Genomic DNA, 21,978 nt, shown 5'->3' on the forward strand with positions numbered 1-21,978 from the left:
ACGAGATAGCTTACAGTAATTGTAGCATAAACCAGCTATGATGCTATTCCGTAGTTAGTTCACTACTTTGCAATGTAAATGCTACCTTTTCTCTGCTATTTACTACTTCAGGCATGTAGATTTTCATACTTCGATCTAAGTAGATTGGAATGATCAATTCTTATTCCTTATGCTATTTTTACAGTGACTACAACATATAAACTATTGTACTGGTGATGTATTAACTCATTCAAGCCCACAGCGCCTTTCTGTATACTTCCAGTTCACACCCATAGCTCCTTATGGTTTCCAGAATTTTTTTGGGTCCTGTTTCATTTTCAAAGTAACTTTCCAGCTAATAATAGGCATTATTAGAAAGTACAAGGAGTTGTTATCAAAATGACACAAAGATTGTTAATCTAGGATATTCTGCCGTGAAGAAATTAATTACAGTTCATCATTTATTAGTTATATGTTCCTATTTTCATAGCTGAAAGCCCTATATGCTATTGAGGATTAAAATGCCATATGCCACACTGGGAGAAAGGAAATTTCATTCATATCATGCTCTGCCTGGTATATTGCTTGTGATCTGTTAGTAATTATGAAACTAATCAATATTTCCATGTGTACTTAATACTTCAGAAAACAACTGGTTTACAAACTGTTGCATGACATCAGGTGAAACCTTAGATGTTGAAGAAAATTTGCCTTTCAAATTTGCACTGCAAGTTGTACATCTTGAGAAATACTGAGTGTTATTTATACTGATAATTACACAATTAATTACATGTTTTCATACTTCTGTAAACATTTCAGTAAACATGCACTCAAAGAGGACTTTTTTGTTGTCATGTTTAAACTTATGTCTGGTTAAGCAAAATGTTCTAACAATATATGGCTAGGTTATACAGCTTCCAAGATATGACAAATTGTTTGTGAAAGTTTAACAAAAAATATAATTTTGGGTTTCTGTGCATTATAATGTATTATAGTACTTACAGAAAAAATATGAATCCAACGACTATTATCATTGATAACAGTGCTATTTGTACAGTTTTAATAGTTTTTACTGTCCCCAAAGGACCAATCACAATACCAGTAGATTGCCAGGCACCCAGTATTACTGCTGTCCAGGTTAAACAGCACTGTCCAAGGCCAATAATACAGCTTCTATGGGACCTGACAGTATCTCAGGCTGTGTTCTACATGAACTACAGAGTGAAGTGGCACCTCACCTGTGTGCCCTGTACAACCACAGCCTCACCTCAGTCTTTGTCCCTACCAAATGGCGCACTGCTACAGTCATCCCTCTCCACAAAGGAGGAGTGACTATAGACCCTGGGAACTATCGCCCCATTAGCCTGACGAGTCTGATATGCAAAGCTATGGAACGCATCATCATGGACATAATAAACAAGGATACAGGGAATCTCCAAACTCATCCCCACTCAGGAATCACAGAAAACTCACTAAGCTAGGCATCAACCCCTACATCACTAGGTGGGTTGCAATCTGGCTCACAGATAGAACCCACAGTGTGAAAGTAGCTGATTCCAAGTCAGACTGCCGACTAGTCATGAGTGGAGCCCCACAGGGTTCAGTCCTGGGTCCTCTCCTGTTTGGTATTTACTTCTCTGAAGTCCAGGCCAACACAAAGGGACTCTGGCTGACAAAGTTTGCAGATGATTGCAAGTTGGGAGCTATTATTAACTCCCCAAATGATGTTGACATCCTACAGAATGGCCTCACTGAGACCAACGACTGGTGTCAGAACCATGGCCTTAAGCTCAGTGCCAAAAAATGTGCCATAATCCCCTTGGGAAAAACCCATTTCCCATGAATTACCACATTGATGGTAGTCCACTGAACACAGAAGGCGTTATAAGAGATCTGGGAATACAGGTTGACAACAACCTTTCTTTTGATCACCACATTGCCACTGTGGTCAGAAAGTCCTTCTGTGTGGCACATCTCATTACTAAGGGTTTTGCATCCAGGAAGAAAGAGGTCATAGTCTCCCTCTACTCTTTCGTCATTAGGCCAATCATCGAGTACAATGCCACATTTGGCATGTACCTCACTAAACACCTGCAACAACTGAAGAGGCTGCAAAAGTACCTCACAAAGAGGATCCTAGGCCTTAAACATTTGTCCTATATGGACAGACTAAAAAACTCAACTATTCTCTGTCTCATATTGCCTACTTAGAGGCGATCTCTGCTTGACTTACAAAGCCATGTCTGACCCAGCTCTGTTAGAAATGCTACATCTAAAGAAATCCCAATCCTTCCGCATCACATGCTCCACAGACCTCAACCTCATTACCACAATCAACAGAACGTACTGGAGAGACAGGTTCATAACCCAGAGACTGCCCATGCTATGGAATAGACTTCCCATACATGTCAAGCAGAGCACCTCACTGACCCTCTTCAAGAGAAATCTTGATGAGTGGATGGGAACTGGAAAATTCACCCTGGGGATAACTCCAGTGTTTCTACTCGACAGAGGCACTGGGAACTAAGGTTGGGTGGCACAATGCAAGGGTAATCCTATGGCTAGGCTTGTAAAGGCCCCACGGCCATTAGCCTAGTACATACCTATGAACAAAATATTTACTTTTGTTTATCTTAACATTTTAAATCTGTTTTTCTGAAAAGGCTGTGAGATGCAAATGTACGTAGGCTGCTAGAGGTGTGGCATTTCATACCACTGAAGTGCTAATGAGTTAATAATGAAAACTAACTATTTTAGACCTAAAAGTAGTCACTAAAATGTATTATAGTAATGCTGTAAATGAACATTTGACCTAAATATAATCAATATAGGATGCAGAATTTACCATCCTTGTGAACTGATCTCTGCTAAAGTACACTTGCAAGTATAGCATGCCTAGCTTGTCTAGCATACCTTACTCTTAGTTTGATACCTTTTTTCACATTATGTTTGATTTAATAGAGTTGCTACTATTTACTTTGTTATTCCTAATGAGGATTACTCAAATTGTAAGCATGCCATACTGAAGTACATCCCAGTAATGAATAATTCTGGGGCATTATGTGTATAATATCATACTGCAGACTAATGTAAATGTTTATAGTTAAGTACTATAGAAAGCATCAGTTTTGGGAAATTAAATGCAATTGCTTTAATTTTCAGTAAAAATCTACATTTGTTCTGCTTTCTCTCTATTTTTCTGCAGTCTTTTTATTGATTATATATTCCCTTTATTTATCTGTATCCCACCCCTCTACCCTGATGACAATAGGCCTTTTCATTTAACTAAGTGAAGGATACATCAGTGAAACAGTTGAGGGTTTGAAGTTAACTCTGCACTAAATAGAAATTCTTTTGAATATACACCTTTTGACTAACATACATTCTAACTCAACCCCTTTTTATATTTTATTTTCTAGACATTGACTCTATTTTGACTCAGAACTAATAAAGTGACAGATATCACTCCCCAGTGTACCGCAATACAGCTACCTGACAGAGCTGAAAATAAAACAACTCAAGACTCCAATCTGCAGTTTGTTCTGCTCATACAATAGGCATTAAATAATTATCACAACACTATTTATAAAGTCCTAATGGAAAGTTAAAAGTACAAAAACAGCTAGTTTGAATAGTGCTTTTGGCTGGACTTGGTGCACACTCAGCTAGAGGAGGCTTCCTCCCTTTTTCTCCACCAACATCAAACAATGTCTGCTAGATTAACCTGTCTTGATAAGAAGCACTGTAGACCAATTCAATCAATCCAATAAACCCTTACAAGAATTTGTTGACCTAGGTGCTGAGCTTAAACTTTCTTATATATTTGCTCTCCTATTTTCTCACAAGTATATGCTTAGTCAGCAATTAAAGCAAGTACAGCAATTTACAGAGTTTCACAAGGTAGCACCTACTATATTGATTAAGCTACAAGATGCATCCTACCTTCCAATGTCTTTAGTGATTGTTTCTCTTCTAATCATGCTACTGCAGATATAAACCCTCTCTGTTAAGCCCTGGCTATGCTTGGATTCACTCCATTCCCCTACCCTACCCCCAATTCTAACCCACCCCTAAAGTATCTAAACTTATACTCTTCTTTACTCCTCTTTACTCCTCCCCATATACATAATTACCAATCCCCACACACAACTCATTAACTTAACACTAGCCTCCCTTTCTCTCTGATCCCACCCAGCTCCCTTCTACTTCTCTCTACTGTCTTACACCACATTCTTATTAGATATATAAATGTTCAAACCTCATCCCACTCAATTACACTAGATCTTTACTCCTTACACCAATCACACTGCTTTATTTTTGCCTTAGCTTACTCCTTCTCATCCTCTTTTATATACCATCCATATCCACACTAACTTATACTATTCACCACTACTACCTCATCACTAAACTATATATTTCCTACCAGTTTCTCTAACATCTCCCCTAGCTTATTTCCCACTGGTTTCATTTTCTTCCCAAATCCAAAAATAGCCAACAGATTCTATAATAACAATAAAATAAAAAGAATATCTGTTTAAAATATACCTCTGATTATAAATAACTCATCATTGTCATTCATTGAGGAGTGTGGAGATATCCACCATAACCCAGATTCCAACCAGACACTAAGCACAGCACAGTGCAGTAGCCCAAAAGGCCACTCAGCTCATTCCAAAATGATAAATATAATCAATTTAAACTTTAGAAGCATATGTAACAAAATCTCCAGCTTCCATGCCTGGATAAATCAATATGAAGCAGATAGCTGTAACAGAAACCTGGCTAAATCCCAAGAAACAGAAATTCTACTGCCAGGCTATAATTTTATTAGGCTAGATAGACCACAGAAGAAATGAGGTGGAACAGCCCTACTCTTTTCCAAGTACTTTTACAGTAACTATCTTTCCAGATACCATCCAAAAATTCTCTGATGTAGAAATTCTTATCTCATTCCTAAAACTAAATGCCTCCAAAGGCATATGCTTTATAATGGTACATATCCCACCAGGTCACAACAACATTCCTACTCTTGAACCAATTATTTCTGGGTCTCTGAGACAAAGAAACTATCATACTTGGTGACATTGACAGCAACTGACAGACCTGCTCTTCAAACAATCCAACTAGCAGCATTAACCTTTGTGAATTCACTCAGCTTATCAATACCACAACAAGAAATGGCAAAAATAAAACCCAGCAATCTATGCTTGATTGGATATTGTCTCTAATCCCACTAATTTGACATTTTCATGGAGTCTTCTAAATTCCATAAGTGACCATCTACTAGCTTACACCACTAGGTCTACCTCACAGGTAACTAAAGAATATTAATTCAAAACTACCCATAACCTAAGTTAATCCAATACTCTTTTCATTCAAAGACTAAAATCCATGAACTGGTCTATTTTAAAAAGTACTCCTCTAAAGGAAGCAGTAGAAAGTTGCAGTGCAGTATTTCCAAACATACTTAACTCTCTTGCCCTACACTGTACAAAATAAATTAAACATAATTCTGCCCCATAACTCATCAAATCTTGCAAACTCCTCATGAAAGAAAGAGACATAGCAAAGAGTACATGGCAAAAGAACAAAAATTACAAAAATTTACAATTTTCAGACGTACCAAATCAGGTCAACAAACAAGTAATAAGGGTGGAAAGTTATATTATACCCAAGCACAAAATAAATAAACAAAACCCCAACAAGTTTTGATCCTCTAGCTCTTCTGTACTCAACCCAGGAACCAAAAATGTCCCCAGCCCATACCCAGACACCCTGTCAATACAAATAGCCACAAAATTCAACACATACTTCACTGAATGTACAACTAAACTAATACCAAAGTCATGCTATTTACTCCCATCTTCCCCACCTAATTCTTTAAGCCCTTCCTCAATCCATCTTTTCATTACTCACAAAAGTGCCAGCTCTCTAATATTCTCTTACCTAACCCTACCAATTTTTCTTTTCAGCCAGTTCCTACATCCCTAATAAAAAATTAACTGTTATTTAAACTCAAACCTTGCTTGACATCTGCTGACAACCTCCCTGACAGTACCTAAAACGAGCAGCAAATGTCAAACCATATCCAATTAGTATTCTTATTAATAGATCTATCACAGAATCAAATGCCCCAGATTTAGAAAAAATCTCATATTATCCCACTGCACAAAGGTGGCAACTTTACTGACATAAACATTCCACCTATAGCCATCCTTCCCCCCCTCTCAAAAATCTTTGAAAAATGCAATTAACAACTTATCTGATACATCTTACAAAATAATCTCATCACCTATACCCAACATGACTTCACACCAGCAGACACCACATCTTCTGCCCTATCGATATTCATGTATACTGTCAACAAAGCAAGAGACACTGACAAACTTGTATTGGCTGTTTATTTGACTTGTCAAAAGCTTTTCGTACAGTCTTCCACTATTCATGATTAACTTTCCATCCTTGGTCTATCGCCTCTCTCAGTTCAATGGTTCTTTGGGTACCTAATGAACAGATGGCAATCGTTAAAGTGGCAAGATGCCATCTCACTATTTCTTCTCACGTCTACAGGCATGCCTTTAAAATCCATCCATGTTTCTTTACTCTAACATTATCAATAATGTACATACATCTCCTGATGAAGGCACACTTGTTCAAATTTATAACAGATAACCTAACAGAAGTTTTCACTTCCACTGAAACCTGGCTTACCAAAGCACAGCTCTTAACCTTAACAAAAAAATAGCTCCTCCTCTTTACTTCAAAATCCCTCTCCCCTGAAAAACAGCATGAATATAACATGAAAACTGAACTAATCCACCATACTGAACTACTTTGGGTGACTATCAATGAATATCTTAAGTTTGGCCTTCACATTCAAAGTAGCATTGAGAAAACCCACCAAAAATTTGATATGCTCTACAGAAACAAACACTTCCTGAACACAGCTACCAAATTTAATCTAGCCAAATCCTACAGTTTACGGTCTTTACTCTATGGGGTCCCAACTGTGAACAATTTACAGTCTTCCCTAAGAATTAAGCATACAAGTTGTTGCAGCAAAATTGCTAAGTTTCCTTCTAATGCAAATTACTCCACACACCACTGTAAATACATTCCCTTAATTGGCTTGAACTTCCCAACCATCTTTCCTATCTGTAACTCATAACTACTCATATCATCATCCACAAACCATTGGCCTGTCCAGCCATTAGTAAATTATTCAATCTAAACATCCCAAACAGAGCTCTTAGATCAGAATATAAATAACTCCTCACTGTATCCAAACCTACCAAATTCTCTAGCCAAATCCTTTACTCTTACTCAGTAGAAAAAGTTTGGAACACCCTAACTATCACAATTATCTGTAACCTGCCCTCTTTCAAATGCTCATTAAAAGAACAGTTAGGTAATTCCTGGATATGCTCCTGCTGCTATCCAGGATGAATTTCTAATCTCTATCATCCTTCTTTTTCCTCTCCCCATTACATCTATTTCACTTCCCATTTCCTTCCGTTCTCCACTTCCCTAACTTTCCATTTTACTTTTTACTTTCCTTTTTTTTCTCCTATGTATACTCTCTCTCTCTAATCTCTTTTCTCCTATGTAAATTCTCTCTTTCTCTTACCTCTGACCCACTCTTTCTCTTTTTCCCTCCCCCCAAATTTACCATTGTACACAACTCATCTTGTTACCTGAAATAGCTTCAATTTACTTCTCATCCTAAACCTAGTCTGTTACATCAATGCCCTGATTGTTCATACAATCCTTCAGTCCCCTCTTGCTCCTTTCTCTTCTTCATCTATTACCTCCCTCATGTTTATGTACCACCTTTTATGCACTCTACTTTTATTCTTCGATGTTTTATATTTGCTGCATTATTCCTCGCTGTATCAAACTATGGGCTGTATTAAATGATCGTGCAATTATGCCATCCAATCTCATATTACTGTATCCAAACTGGTTTACCTTTAAAACGTCGCAACACACTTGTGCAACTGTTTACTTGTTTGACTTGAAATGCCAGAAATGGCACTGTCAAATGCCCAGAACTGCGAGCCTGGCACTTCAAGTCGACACTCAGGGAATTTCATTTCTGGGTTTCTGCTACAAACGTTTTGAAGGTGGAAAAGCCACCCTGCACCCCCTGCTACTTATATATACAAACTCCGAGATTGCACTACATTGAGAGAAAGGGTGCATTTCCTGATCCCCACTACAGTGCAATCTCCACGCAAAATGCCAAATTCATAACAGTGAATGCAAGGTAGCATTCACTGTTGTGAGTTCGGCAGTTTTTCTTTCACTAATATGTACTTCTGAAAAGATACTTTCGCACATATGCAGTTCGTACAAGTCAGCCATGACATTTTAAAGGTAACCCTCCAAACTACATAAGATATATATATATATATATATATATATATATATATATATATATATATATATGGATAGCATACTATGATGATAATCATATTGTAATAGTTACAGATTCGCACATCTATTTCATCATTTCCTACTCAATGTTTTACTTTGCTGTTTATATTATATTACACTGTGATTTGCTTCTCTTACCACGTTTGTATTTCATGTTAATTGTGGAGCTTTCCTCCCAGGGTCTCAGCTGAAAAAGGATGCTTTATGACCCAATCGGATTTTCCCAGTAAATAAATTGCAAATTAATAAAATTATCATCACTGTTTCTGTGGCTATATTACCAAGCCATTGGCTGCACCTTGTGTTACAGTGGACATAGTCATCCTTGAGACTAAAATACTAAGGCTTTTAGCCTCCTTTAGCACTGGCATAGCCCTTGCCCTCTACTGATCCCCTCTGTCAACTCAATTAGTTGTCTCCATTAGCATGCTGTCAGGGAGACAATTTAGCAGTCATGAACTCCTTAGCTTCAGGCTTGTCAGTTTTATCTTCCTGGTGAAACAATTCTTGCATTAACTGAGAAAACTCCCTGTATAGAGGAGGTCCCTTTCACTTCCATAACCTGGTGATAAACTTTCTTCCCAACCAACATCAACTGAAGCAAAGCTCCCTGGGGTTTATGTAGCTTAAGTGAAGTGTCATATCAAAGTAAAAATAAGGATTGTGTAACAACAACCTTTCCCACCAGCTGACTGTACACCAGCCTTGCATCTTAAGGTACTTTCCAAAATATATGTTACCAGTCACCCAACACATTTATGTCACATCCCCAGCATGAGAGCGAGACTCCAGGAAATAAGTGACCCACCTGGGATGGACTACAAAAATATTTGAAAAGTCATTTCTAACCAAAGAAAAATCCAAATTTGCTGGATTTTGGTAGCATACCTGGGAATCTGCAACAGGGTGTACCAGGTTAAATTAATACCCAAACTCTACTCCCATCCACTTCTGTGTCTGACTGTGGCCCACTTCATGGAGTCCATTAAAGTGCTACAAAGAGCTGAAATAACAGGGTTCATATAACAGCACCATATCTGCATCCATAGTGGATTTGAAGGTAATAGTCCTCTCTCTCTCTCTCTCTCATGGAAAGCATCAGTTTCTGGCACTCTCCAAACAAGACACCTCTTTCCATAAAATAGCACATATAAATCTCTTAATTTTACCAGCTTATGTAATTCAGTACCTTTGCTGCCTAAATCACTATAACGTACGGCATTAATTCACACTTAACTGATAAGGTTGAAGTGACTGTATCACACAGTCACACTTGGTATGAACATGCTTTAGATTACACTGTTCTTCTTCCATGTGTAACATTTGTTATAGCACTTCTACAATGTACTGTTCTGTTGTACTTTATTTTTATCCGCTTGCTTTAGAATAATAATTATAATGGTGCATGAAAGGATTGCATTTCTAATAAGGTGACGTGTAGCGTGCAAATAAGTCCAGGTCCTAAGTCAAGTAATCATAGTTAGAACACTGGAGAAATCAGTGGGCACAACTGAATAGTTTAATGGAGTTGTCGCAGTGCTTCCCATCCAAAACAAAAACAGCAAATATTATAACTCTTCCTTCCAGTTCTTGTATCCAGTGGCCCATCTTACCTGATAATAGGTTTAAAAAGAATGAGCAACGTTTTGATCAGCAGTGTAGGGTGAACAATGCACAGAGCTTTGATGTTCTTTTTGTACCTAAAAACAAAAACAAAAGCTGTGGTTAGCATAAGAAGTGTGCGCTAAGTTACCTAAAGCTTCCCTTTACATATATAGAAATATACAAATATTCAAGATTAAATGCATGCACACTCAAAAAGACATCTCTAATAATGAGATCTAGAGGTGGTTACCTTTTCTGGATTTATGCATTTTTAAGGGTCGAGTACCAGCAGGCTGAATACATACAAACATGAAGGATAGTGATAATGGCTCAAGAAAAAAACAGTGCCGTGTGATACAGTCACTTCAACCTTATCAGTCACATGGTGCTGTGTGATACAGTCACTTCAACCTTATCAGTCACATGGTGCTGTGTGATATAGTGACTTCAACCTTATCAGTAAAACGGTGCTGTGTGATACAGTCACTTCAACCTTATCAGTCAAATGGTGCTGTGTGATACAGTCACTTCAACCTTATCAGTCAAATGGTGCTGTGTGATACAGTCACTTCAACCTTATCAGTCAAATGGTGCTGTGTGATACAGTCACTTCAACCTTATCAGTAAAATGGTGCTGTGTGATACAGTCACTTCAAACTTATCAGTCAAACGGTGCTGTGTGATATAGTCACTTCAACCTTATCAGTCAAATGGTGCTGTGTGATATAGTCACTTCAACCTTATTAGTCAAACGGTGCTGTGTGATATAGTCACTTCAACCTTATCAGTAAAATGGTGCTGTGTGATACAGTCACTTCAACCTTATCAGTCAAACGGTGCTGTGTGATACAGTCACTTCAACCTTATCAGTAAAACGGCGCTGTGTGATATAGTCAATGCAACCTTATCAGTCAAACGGTGCTGTGTGATATAGTCACTTCAACCTTATCAGTCAAATGGTGCTGTGTGATATAGTCACTTCAACCTTATCAGTCAAATGGTGCTGTGTGATATAGTCACTTCAACCTTATCAGTCAAATGGTGCTGTGTGATACAGTCACTTCAACCTTATCAGTCAAACGGTGCTGTGTGATACAGTCACTTCAACCTTATCAGTAAAACGGTGCTGTGTGATATAGTCACTTCAACCTTATCAGTAAAACGGTGCTGTGTGATACAGTCACTTCAACCTTATCAGTAAAATGGTGCTGTGTGATATAGTCACTTCAACCTTATCAGTAAAATGGTGCTGTGTGATACAGTCACTTCAACCTTATCAGTCAAATGGTGCTGTGTGATACAGTCACTTCAACCTTATCAGTCAAATGGTGCTGTGTGATACAGTCACTTCAACCTTATCAGTCAAATGGTGCTGTGTGATACAGTCACTTCAACCTTATCAGGAAAACGGTGCTGTGTGATATAGTCACTTCAACCTTATCAGTAAAACGGTGCTGTGTGATACAGTCACTTCAACCTTATCAGTAAAACAGTGCTGTGTGATATAGTCACTTCGACCTTTTCAGTAAAACGGTGCTTTGTGGAATAGTCACTTCAACCTGATCTGTAATACTGACCAGTTTTATGTTAATTTTAGTTTATGCAGTAATCCCAGAGTACAGTTCTGTACAAGCTATTTTATAGCAGATCTTCAAGGAGAGGTTACTGTAACAGCCGATAATAACATTTGTTTATTCCCAACATATACTATCATATTTCCGAGCCTGTATTTTTGTCAGTGGTGGTCAAAACCCTAAAAAGGTCTACTCTTTTAGTCTCATACTAGCATTTCAAAGAATGCCTGCTGGTATGCAAGGTCCTAATACACATCCAGCACTACTAAAAACTTTCTTCTGTTCTTCAAACCCCCTGTGTATCTCACAGCAAAGTACAACTGTAAGGCATAGTCCTAAGCACAAAAACATAAGCATACTCAATTTTAACACCTTAATAAAACAATTACAGTAAAACGATGCACAATACTCCTAGGGAGAATGACAGAGAATACAGTTATTGATTTAACAAAGGGCTACCTACAGTTGTAGTAAATAAGTAACATCCAATTATTCTGTCTCCTTGGGCAGGGTGACTGTAACAACAAATTATAACCTTAAGGTAGATTATTAAACTTATCAAACAGTACTTATATATCCATTTAAGGTGGACAACTACAGGATCCCTTGTAACAGTCATGCCAAAACATGTCCTTTCACTGGGCCATACTTTCAACTTGTAGTGTTTGGTGAAGGTGTCTACAGCAGTCCATACAGCAACTTCTAAAATATCTGTTGTAGAAATGTTTTTGAAATATGACTGAAACAGCTGCTACCTTAGTGGAATGTGCTATTAATGCGGCTTATAGAGGTTTACTATATTTGTCATATCAAAAGGCAATACTGTGGGTAAGCCATTTAAATAGAGTCTCCTTACTGACCATTAAGTCCTAACTGGCTTCATTTCTTTTTCTTCACTGAGGCAAACACTGATCAGGTTCTCAGAATACAGCAGCTCTTTTAGTGTAATACCAGAGTTATCTGTGAACATCCAGTGTAAAGGAGGGATGCTTCAATTCATTCTGCTAGTTTGGGTAAAACACTGGTTACAACCTGCTTAAGAATTACTGTTGACAAAACCTTTGGCATGAAAGAGATCTGCCTTCAATGACACCCTTCCATTCTAAAATACCAAGTAAAATGATGAAAATATGAGAGCTTGGATTTCAGACATCCTTCTATCAGAAGTAAGATCAATTACAAAAAGAGCTTTCTATGAAAGACTTTTTAAATCTTCTCTACAACTCTAACTTCAGGTCTAAGGGGGGGAGACAAACATATTCTTGGTGGTCTTAATTGAAAACCTCCTGTCAGGAAAACATTAACAAAGGATTCTTCTACTATCTGTGGTAAAGAAGATATACAGACAGAAACTGCACTGAAATGAACTCTGAATAATTAGCCAAGTCTGTATAAAATAAATGACTCAGATATTCTAATAAATGTTGTATGTAACAAAAAAGGGATATAAAACTTATTACATCTTCCAGGAAACAAATCACTTCCCCTTTTGAGTATTAAAACTAGGTCTCCAAGCTTCTTTTAAAATACTTGGAAATTTAATGGAAAGGAATTACTGTTAGGAATCAAAATTTTATCCTCCAGGCTAATAGAGTCAGATCTTTCAGAGTGAAATGCAAAATTCTGTCTTACTATCCTGTAAGTAATGACTTGTGTAGGGTAATGGCCATGTGGAAGACTGATAAGACACATTAGCAGTGATCACCATGGTTGTTTTTGTCAAGAGGGAGCTAGTAAATTTAGAATGTTTGTCTTGTTTCACTCTAAACAGTACCTTCTAGAAAATGAGTAAAGGCATGCATTAATGTTTGAGTACATGGGAAAAAGAAAGCATAAACTTTACAAACTGCCATATGTAGAATGATGGAGCAAAACATTCTCACACGACGTCTACTGCTGGAAGATACCACAGTTTCATTCATGTGTCAGACTTATTTTCCTGCTTACAACATCTACTAACAACACTGTAAACCTTGACTGTGAGCTGGTAAGAGACGAAAATGAGTGGTGATGCCCCCTCTACCCTGTCTGAAGAGACTTTTTCCTTAGTTGGATGGATCTGTTTATGTACCACATTACTGTATAATTGTTAGTACTGAATTAAAGACTTTGTGGGTGAAAGCTGACTTGGAATGTTGTTACGGACCTGCAAACTATTTTCATCTCCTTCCAGTTCATGTGCAGAAACTTCTTCTGTTGATATCAGCTGCTATGCACCAACAGGTTGCTGAAATGCACTTTCCAAGCATAAACCTAAGAATCAGTAGGAAACAGTATAATTCCAAAGGATAATGCTGCCATTATCTGCTGCCAGCGAAACTCTTTATCATACTAGGGAATAGGACTCAGCATGTCTGGTGGATATGTAGGTTTGTTCAGCTACTTTAGATCATGGGTGGCCTTATGGAAGGATATTCCTGAGAACCATTGAGCAAAAGGATGCTCTTCCCCTGGAGACCAGATCCAATTTGTAATGAGTGACAAAGGTACCCAGATTAGACCATGTTGCTGCTGTGCATACATCATCCATGGAAGTACTGGAATGGAAAACAGCAGACGTGGCTATTGCCCTAGTAGAATGTACTCTCACTGGCGCTGCTAATTGGAGATTCTTTTCATTGTATATGAACGTAATACAGTCTCTTAATCACCTTGACAAGGTAACTTTTGAGACAGATTTCCCCAGGGATGGACTGTAAAAGGTGATAAATAACTGATCCGATTTTCTAAATTCTTTAGTTCTGCTGAGGTAGAAATGTAATTGTCTGTGAACATCTAGTAAATGTAAGCAATATTCACCTTTGTTGGAAAAATTTGGAAAGAAAACAGGCAAGTTTGATTTATATTAGTTTCTGAGACAAGCTTAGGGAGAAAGGATGGTTTGGTTCTTAGAGAGGCCCTATTCTTATAAAAAATCAAATATGGGGGTTTTGAAGATGGTGCTTGTATTTCGGAAATCCTTCTGGTGGAGGTAATGGCTATCAGAAAAATGGTCTTCCATGAAAGAAACTTTAAGTGACATGTAGCCGCCGGTTCAATGTGGAAAAGTTCCAAAGACTGCAAAACTAAAGTCAGATCCCAAGGAGCTAGAGGATCTTTAAATGGAGGTTTCAATTGCAAGGCTCCCTTCATGAACACTTTACACAACCTATGGGAAATTAGTGAATAGTCTTCGAAGGCATTGTGGAAACTGGAAATAGCAGCTAGTTGGACCTAAACAGTAGAAGCAGATACTCCTTGACTGAAAATGATAGCTAAAAACTCCAATACCTTTTCAACTGGTGCGGAAAAGTGGTTAAGACCATTATTGTACTCCCAAATACAAAATCTTTTCCACTTGCTGTGGTAAAGTTTCCTGGTGGAAGATCTATGGGAAGCCAGTAGAATGTTTTGGACTGAGGAAGACAATTTTTTTGCCTGGTGACTAATGGAACTGGAGGAGCCAAGTTGAAAGCTTGAGGCTCTGAAGACTGGGGAGCACCAGTCCCTGCAGATGAGACAGAAGACCCAGAAATGGGTCCAGAATCCATGGATGGTGAATTAGATGAGGCCACAGAAAGGAGAACCAGACTTGTCAAAGCAGGAGGGATGCAATGAGGATCACCTTGCTTCTCAACCTGCTGGTTTTCTTTAAGAAGAGAGGAATCAGTGGGAAGGGGGAAAGGCATAGTGTAGTCCTGAGGGCCAATCATGAAGGATAGCATCTCTCAGAGATTCCCCATGACAGGGAATTAGGGCAAAGTAGCAGCTACACCTGTTGTTTAGGGAGTGAGGAACGTGCCCTGGCCCAGCAATCAAGGAGCCTCAATCCGCACCACTAACACCAGGGAGATTGTCTCATGGAAGAGGAAAGGATAACAAACACATACAGTAAAGTACAATTTCCCTTAAGTGCACACAGAGATCACAGTCAGTCTGGGGCTGGTTGCTCCCTTGCTCTCCAGGTCCCCAATAAGACTCCCTACTGGCACAGCTATAGGGTCCAGATCTCAGCCTAGCTGGCAAGCTAACCTCCAGTACCCTCTCTGTCCCACCAGTGCTTCGTGTCCCCTGCCCAGGTAGCTGACACACACCCACACATTGAGATAAGTATTTATACAACTTTACAGACACTCCTGGGAAACGCTGACACAGATTCTCCAGCTGTGCCCCTTTACCCAGACTATATGGTAGTAATTTCTGCCACCGCTAGCTAACAATTATCAGCTACCCAACGGCCCTTGAAAGGGTGTCCAATTATTACTGTGCAATATTATTATCCAATTGGTAATGTGACTATACAGTCTAAGGCTTATTAGAGTGGCCTATTACAGTAAAGTCTATAAATATGCAATGTACTCTAGAGCCTACTTTGTCTCTACACAAACCAGCCACAGATAAAGGTTTTAAAATATTTAATAATAAATAATCAGAAACACAAGACAATACTACTACACCACAGAGATATCTAAGAGTTCAGAGATCACACAGAACCTTAAAACAATAGAGTATGACAGGTCTGATGTCAAAGAAAAACACAATCTAACGTTCTAATCTTTAGCTATTCTTAAGAGAAAACACAGTGCTATAATCCTACTTACATACATAAAGAGCATAAGCAGTGCTGGGGTTGATGGTTCAAGACAAAATGTTTCCAGTCTCTCACCGAACAATATTTTTTTAAACGTACTAACAAACAACTCTGCTAAGGCCCTCCCAAATTACATCATTTTGACACTTAGTCTGGAGTTCCCAGGCAAACAAACTGCATTATTTAGCAAGCTAACACCTGCTCAGGAAACTACAACAATAAAAGACATTTCACATGTATACTCTAACAATTATTCCTTAAGTTAAGACAATACAAAGAATGCATTCAGCTAGACCCGTCGGCACCACTGTTTAGGTAACTGTAACTTCAAAGAACATTTGAAATGCTTGGCTTGGTTTTCCTTACAGCAGATTGCAATGTTGCAACAATCTTGAAGTTCACATTTTACAGTGTTTTCTTTCATTTAAGAACACAAGCCTGTATTTTACATTTATTTATACAAATGATAGAATTATGTATCAAATTCTATTTGACTAGGCTGGCAGCCTTCGCCCATCTTTCCCCAATCTTCACATAGGGGTGATACAAAGAGGATGCAGCAAGGCTGGCCCCAGTGATGCAAAATCTCTTTTCATCAATCTAGGATTGAAACACCACTCATTAGCCAGGAGAATGCATCTGCTCAGTTTGTCCGGTATCATGTTCGAGCTCCCCGGGATGTGTGTTGCTATTAGAAAATGGTTGAAGAATATCACCCATTGCCACACTCTGAGAGCTTCTCGACATGTGGGTAAGTCTTGGTTCCACCCTGTTTGTTGATGCACCATACTACTGACATTGTCTGATTGTACTGCAATTGTTCCTAGAGGAAGGACATATTGGAAGGCTTGCAACATCAACAGCACTGTGCTCAGTTCCAAAACACCGATATGCAGATTGGCTTCTATTGGGGACCAAGCACCTTGGACTGCTCTTCCCAGATAATGCCCCCCACCCCATCTGGGAGGTGTCCGTGATCACTATGGCCTAGATGGAACAAAGGGACGGCCTAAAAGAATTTCCTCAGATTCCATCCACCAGGATAAGTCCTTCTTGTAATGACTGGTGAGTAAAATTGGATGCATCACTGTATGGGATAGGATGGACCATTGGGATGCCAGTAGCCAATGTAGCAGCCCCATGTAAAATCCTGCTAGTGTAACTAGGGAAATGGTTGCTGCCATGGACCCTAAAGCTCGAAGGACTAAAAGTGCAGGAGCCATGTCACTGGAGAGAATGGCTTGGACTTGAGATTTTATCTTCTGTAGCCTGTGAAGAGGAAGGGAAGCTACACAAGAGAAAGTATTCAGACAAACCCGTATGAACTCTAGATCTTGAGTGGGACTTAGCTGAGATTTTGACTGATTCACTGTAATGCACAGACAAGCAAACAGGTGCAAAATGAAATCTGTTGCTTGATGCAGTAGATGCCTGGTGGGAGCGGTGATGAGCCAGTCATCTAGATAAGGAAACACCTGGAATCTGTGCAGTCTCAAGTGAGCTGTAACTGCTGGCAAACACTTGTTGATCACCCTAGGGGCTGTGGCGAGGCCTAAGGGCAATACACTGAACTGAAAATGACTGGCTCCTAGCTGAAAGCGGAGGAACCTTCTGGAGCATTTGTCCATTTTATGTGGTAATACGCATCCTGAAGATCTACAGAGCACATCCAATCATTTTCCTCTAAAAAGGGAAGTACAGACTGATCCATGATTATCCAGAATTTTGCTTGCTGATCAAATTTGTTCAGAAGGCTGAGATCCAAAATTGGTCTCAAGTCCCCTATCTTTTTTGGTACCAAAAAGAACCTAGAGTAAAATCTCGATCCTATCTGGTCTGGTGGGACTTCTTGGATGACTTTTTTCTAGCAGCTGTTGAATCTCTAAAGGTGCTCGATTCCTCTGACTGGGTGGAACATCAGGGATTTTTCGTTTTGATCTTGGTAAAAGAATGAAGGGAATATGGTAACTTCTGGCGATGATCTTCTGCACCCAAGTATCTGAAGTTATTAGCTGCCAGGCCTTGACTGCAGAGAAGATCTTCCCCGACTGCTTTCAGAGGTAAGTAATCAGGCACCCTTTTAGCAGCGTGGGTAGGACTGTCCAGAGAAAGAATCTCTGGAAACCTGATTTTGTGAGTCACCTCTGTCATAGTGTTGGCATCTTCCATTAGAGCTCCCTCCCTCTGCCCCGAGGGGAGCCACCACCATGTGTGCCCTGAAAAGGCCCTTGGGATTTCTTCACACTCCTCTGATTCCTAGAGTAGGACCATTGGGGAGCAGACAAAAGGATGCTCACTGCATATAGGATCTTTCCATCTTTCTCACACCTGGCTAGAGTTTCTTTGACTTTGGGGTCGAATAAGGAAGATCCGTCAAAAGAAGCATTGAAGAAGGAAGACTTAAATGGCTTCGCAAACTCACACAAGCACATCCAGGTGCAACACCTTATGGCAATGCCTGAACCCATTGCCCTAGTTGTCGCATCGGCTGCATGTGTAATGAGCCTCATGGATGAGTTGGAAATAGACTTCAGGGTGGCTAGCTGGAAGGCCACTTTATAATGGACCTCCTCAGACACAGCTCCTGCTACAGTATCTGACAACTCTCTGATCAGATCCCTCTGGAGCCTAGTGAAATGTGCCATAATATTCAAAGATCTTAAGGTGAAGGTCGATGATGCATACACCCGCTTTCCAAATTGGTCCATCGCCCTGGACTCTTGATTAAGGCTATGCACAGTAGAACTCTCTTTAGCTAGTTCTTTTTAGGTGGCCACTGCCACCACCACCACATCTACTGCTAAACCCTTATCCCAATGCTGGGTGATCTTCTGGGGCTGACAGTATTTTGTCTGGTCTCTGGGGAAGTGACTCTATGGAGTCAGTAGCCTTCCAATCCTGCTGCACAATCAATTTAATAAGATTGTGAGCAGGAGGGGTCACTCAAGAAGTAGATGGGCAAGCACCAAAGGACTGCAAAAGTTGCAAGCAGTTGAAAGCAGAGGGATCAGAACTGTAAGCTCTAAGCCCTCACATGAGGTTAGAGGAGGAAGATTTGGTGGAGTCCTGGGGATGACCACATATTTTTGTTTCAGGTTTTACACATTCAGAATGTCAGCAATAGGAAGGGGGACATAGTCAATACTACTAAAAAAAAGGAAGTAAAATGGATTTTGCGTTTAGGAGCACAAAGAGGTTTGGGTTTGAATGATAGTGTTCCAGTGAAGTCAGTGCTAAAATCTAGAAGGTTAAAATAAAATAAAAAATAATAATACTATTTTAACAAGAGAAGACTACATCAACACATGCAGGGCTTTGGGTCAATATGACAGTATTTCTTGAGCTGCTTCTAGCATAGATATCATTAAAGACAAGCATTTGTTGAGATGTATGTATTAAAGCATATGTATTTACTAGGTGGACAAAATGTGCATTTATCCAGAAGGGAGAGGGGTCTGGCAAGAGACAGAAAGATCACTGGCCACTAGCAGCTGAACCACCAGCCTCACAAGGCCGACTTCAGTTAGACTCCTGGAAGAATGGAAAGATAAGACTGAGGGTGATTCTAGTTTGTCCAGAAAAGGACTTGGCAGCTGCCCCACAAAGGGGTCAATAGAGGGTGAATACCTTGTCCTCGGTGCAGTAATTATGTTTGTTTTCGGCACTGATGGAGAGTTCAATATTTATGGAAGTGTAGGTGGAGTCAGTACCAACAGGGAAGATGAAGATGTTAGTAATAATGCGACTGGCACCGAGGTCTGTGGTGTCAAATTAGACAGTGCCAAGGTAGTCGGTTCCGACAGTTTACTGACTTTAGCCTTCGGTTACGCTGAAGTAGTGGGAGTGGAAGGCTTATGTTTTTTTGCTGCCAGAGCTGTTGAAGACATCAGCACCAAGTGACTTTTCTTAAGTCCAAGATCAGATTTAGAGTGGGATGTATCAGACTTGGATAGAGCCTCTTCAAAACAGGACTTAATTAGGCCTTTCAATATTAATTTATTTTTCCTTTTGACTAAGGCCCGGTTACTGAGTGCCTGGCAAATAGTACAGTCTAGTGAAAGATGAGTCGGGCCTAAACAATACATGCAGGAAGGATGCCCATCGGAACTGGATATCCACGTCCACAATCCTGGCACTGTTTAAAGCCAGTAGTTCCTTCTGAATGATCTGCCATGTTGACAGGCACAAAAAAAATGAAAGGTCAACAGGCAGCAATCACATACAGATGCACACAGAAGAAAAAGAAAACAACCAACAATGGTAGTCCAAAATTGCCTAAACAGGTAGAGAGAGAGAGAGATAGACAGAGAGAGAGGTACTACCAACGATAGTAGAGAAAGAGTATTGTAAGGTAAAAAGCACACTTACTCGCCAAAGAAAACTGTGAGAAAACCAGAAGGAAAACCAAGGTTGGTAAAAGTACAGATAAATAACATATCTGTAAGATTAAACAAGTAATACTAGGAAAAAAACTATGAAAATTTCACTTGGCTGCAAGAGAATCTGGCTGACATGCAAGAAGAGCAGCAAACAAGATCTGGAGTAATCTGGAGAGGGGTACTGTGGGTAGACCCTTAGCTAGAGAGTTTTTGGCTTGTGTGAGCTGGTTCCAAGGATCAGAACAGTGTCCCAAAGGTCAAGGATAAATGAAGACTGACAACATCAGATTAAAAGTAAAATCCATGGTGTCTGATTTTTGTCTGCTTCAAACATGTGGATTGTCGGATCCGACTGGATCTGACCTTGGCGCTGATTTTGAAGCTTTATCAGATGCACAATTCTGACTCCTCCCTTACCCATAATTCCCTTGGCTCTACCTCAGATGACTCATATCAAGTCTGTCCCCCCCTTATTCTGTAATATATGAGAAAAATACCACCTAAGGGGCCCCCTCCCAAGAGAATGCCTAAAATTAGACAATCTGAAAATGTTGAGGTATAGTCTCAGACGACTGTGCACAGACAGGGGATAACATCCAGTCAATGATCTTGAAACCACAGGTGATAATTTGGAAGGGGGTAGGCGGGAGAGAATTTGAAGCATATGAAAATTAGACAACATGGATCTAACATTAAGGTTAAGTACATAACTTTCTTATCCAATGTTGTGTATTTTTGTCTGTTCAAACATACTGGGACAGAATCCCAAGCTGTAAAGCTAGGTTGTATCAAGGAAGGACATTTTTGAGTATGGTGGAACCAAAGGAGGAATGTGATCTGGATTGAGTGTCCAGCTTATAGTTGGACACAAAGGTATGCACCACTGCTCAGGTGGCCACGGCACAAATGTTGTCAATGGATAATCCTCTGTTAAAGGCTGAAGGAGTAGAGACTGTTCTGGTTGAATGTGCTTTTGGTTTACCTGGCAAGGGTACATTTTTATTATATACAAAGGAAATGCACTCCGAGAGCCATCTGGATAAGGTAACTTTAGAAACTGCCTTCCTCAATTTTGGCTTGGAAAAGGAAATGAACAATTAATTGACCTTTCTGAAATGTTTTGTCCTGCGGACAAAGAATCTGAGTCGTTTGTATACATCTAAGATGTAATAAGTATTCTCCTTTGTTTGAGTACCTTGGAAAAAAATGGTAAATATATTGATTAATTTAAGTTAGTTTCACATGCTACCTTAGGAATAAAATACACGTTAGTTCTACAGGAAACTATCTACATGGAACATTCGATAAGGGGGCTTAAAGTTCCAAGATTCATCTGGCTGATGTTACTGCCACTAAGAATGTTTTCCACGTGAGAAATGTTAGGTCCGCAGAGGTAGCAGTCTCAAAAGGAGCTTGAGTTAAAGTTTGTAGCATA

The 21,978-nt window shown here is 39.5% G+C and overlaps 1 protein-coding gene across 2 annotated transcripts in view; it reads right to left on the minus strand.

Moving 5' to 3' along the window:
* The window catches only part of ARHGAP1 (Rho GTPase activating protein 1), a 1,661,218-nt gene that overhangs the window by 756,923 nt on the left and 882,317 nt on the right, over positions 1–21,978 (minus strand). For both annotated transcript variants that reach the window (XM_044082524.1, XM_044082525.1), the window contains one exon: positions 10,029–10,115. In XM_044082524.1, the coding sequence (XP_043938459.1) occupies positions 10,029–10,115 (87 nt within the window). The remainder of the gene's footprint in view (positions 1–10,028; positions 10,116–21,978) is intronic.

The sequence above is a fragment of the Protopterus annectens genome, chromosome 9.part0, assembly GCF_019279795.1.
Source record: "Protopterus annectens isolate FY-2018-M chromosome 9.part0, PAN1.0, whole genome shotgun sequence".
Classification (NCBI taxonomy): domain Eukaryota; kingdom Metazoa; phylum Chordata; order Ceratodontiformes; family Protopteridae; genus Protopterus; species Protopterus annectens.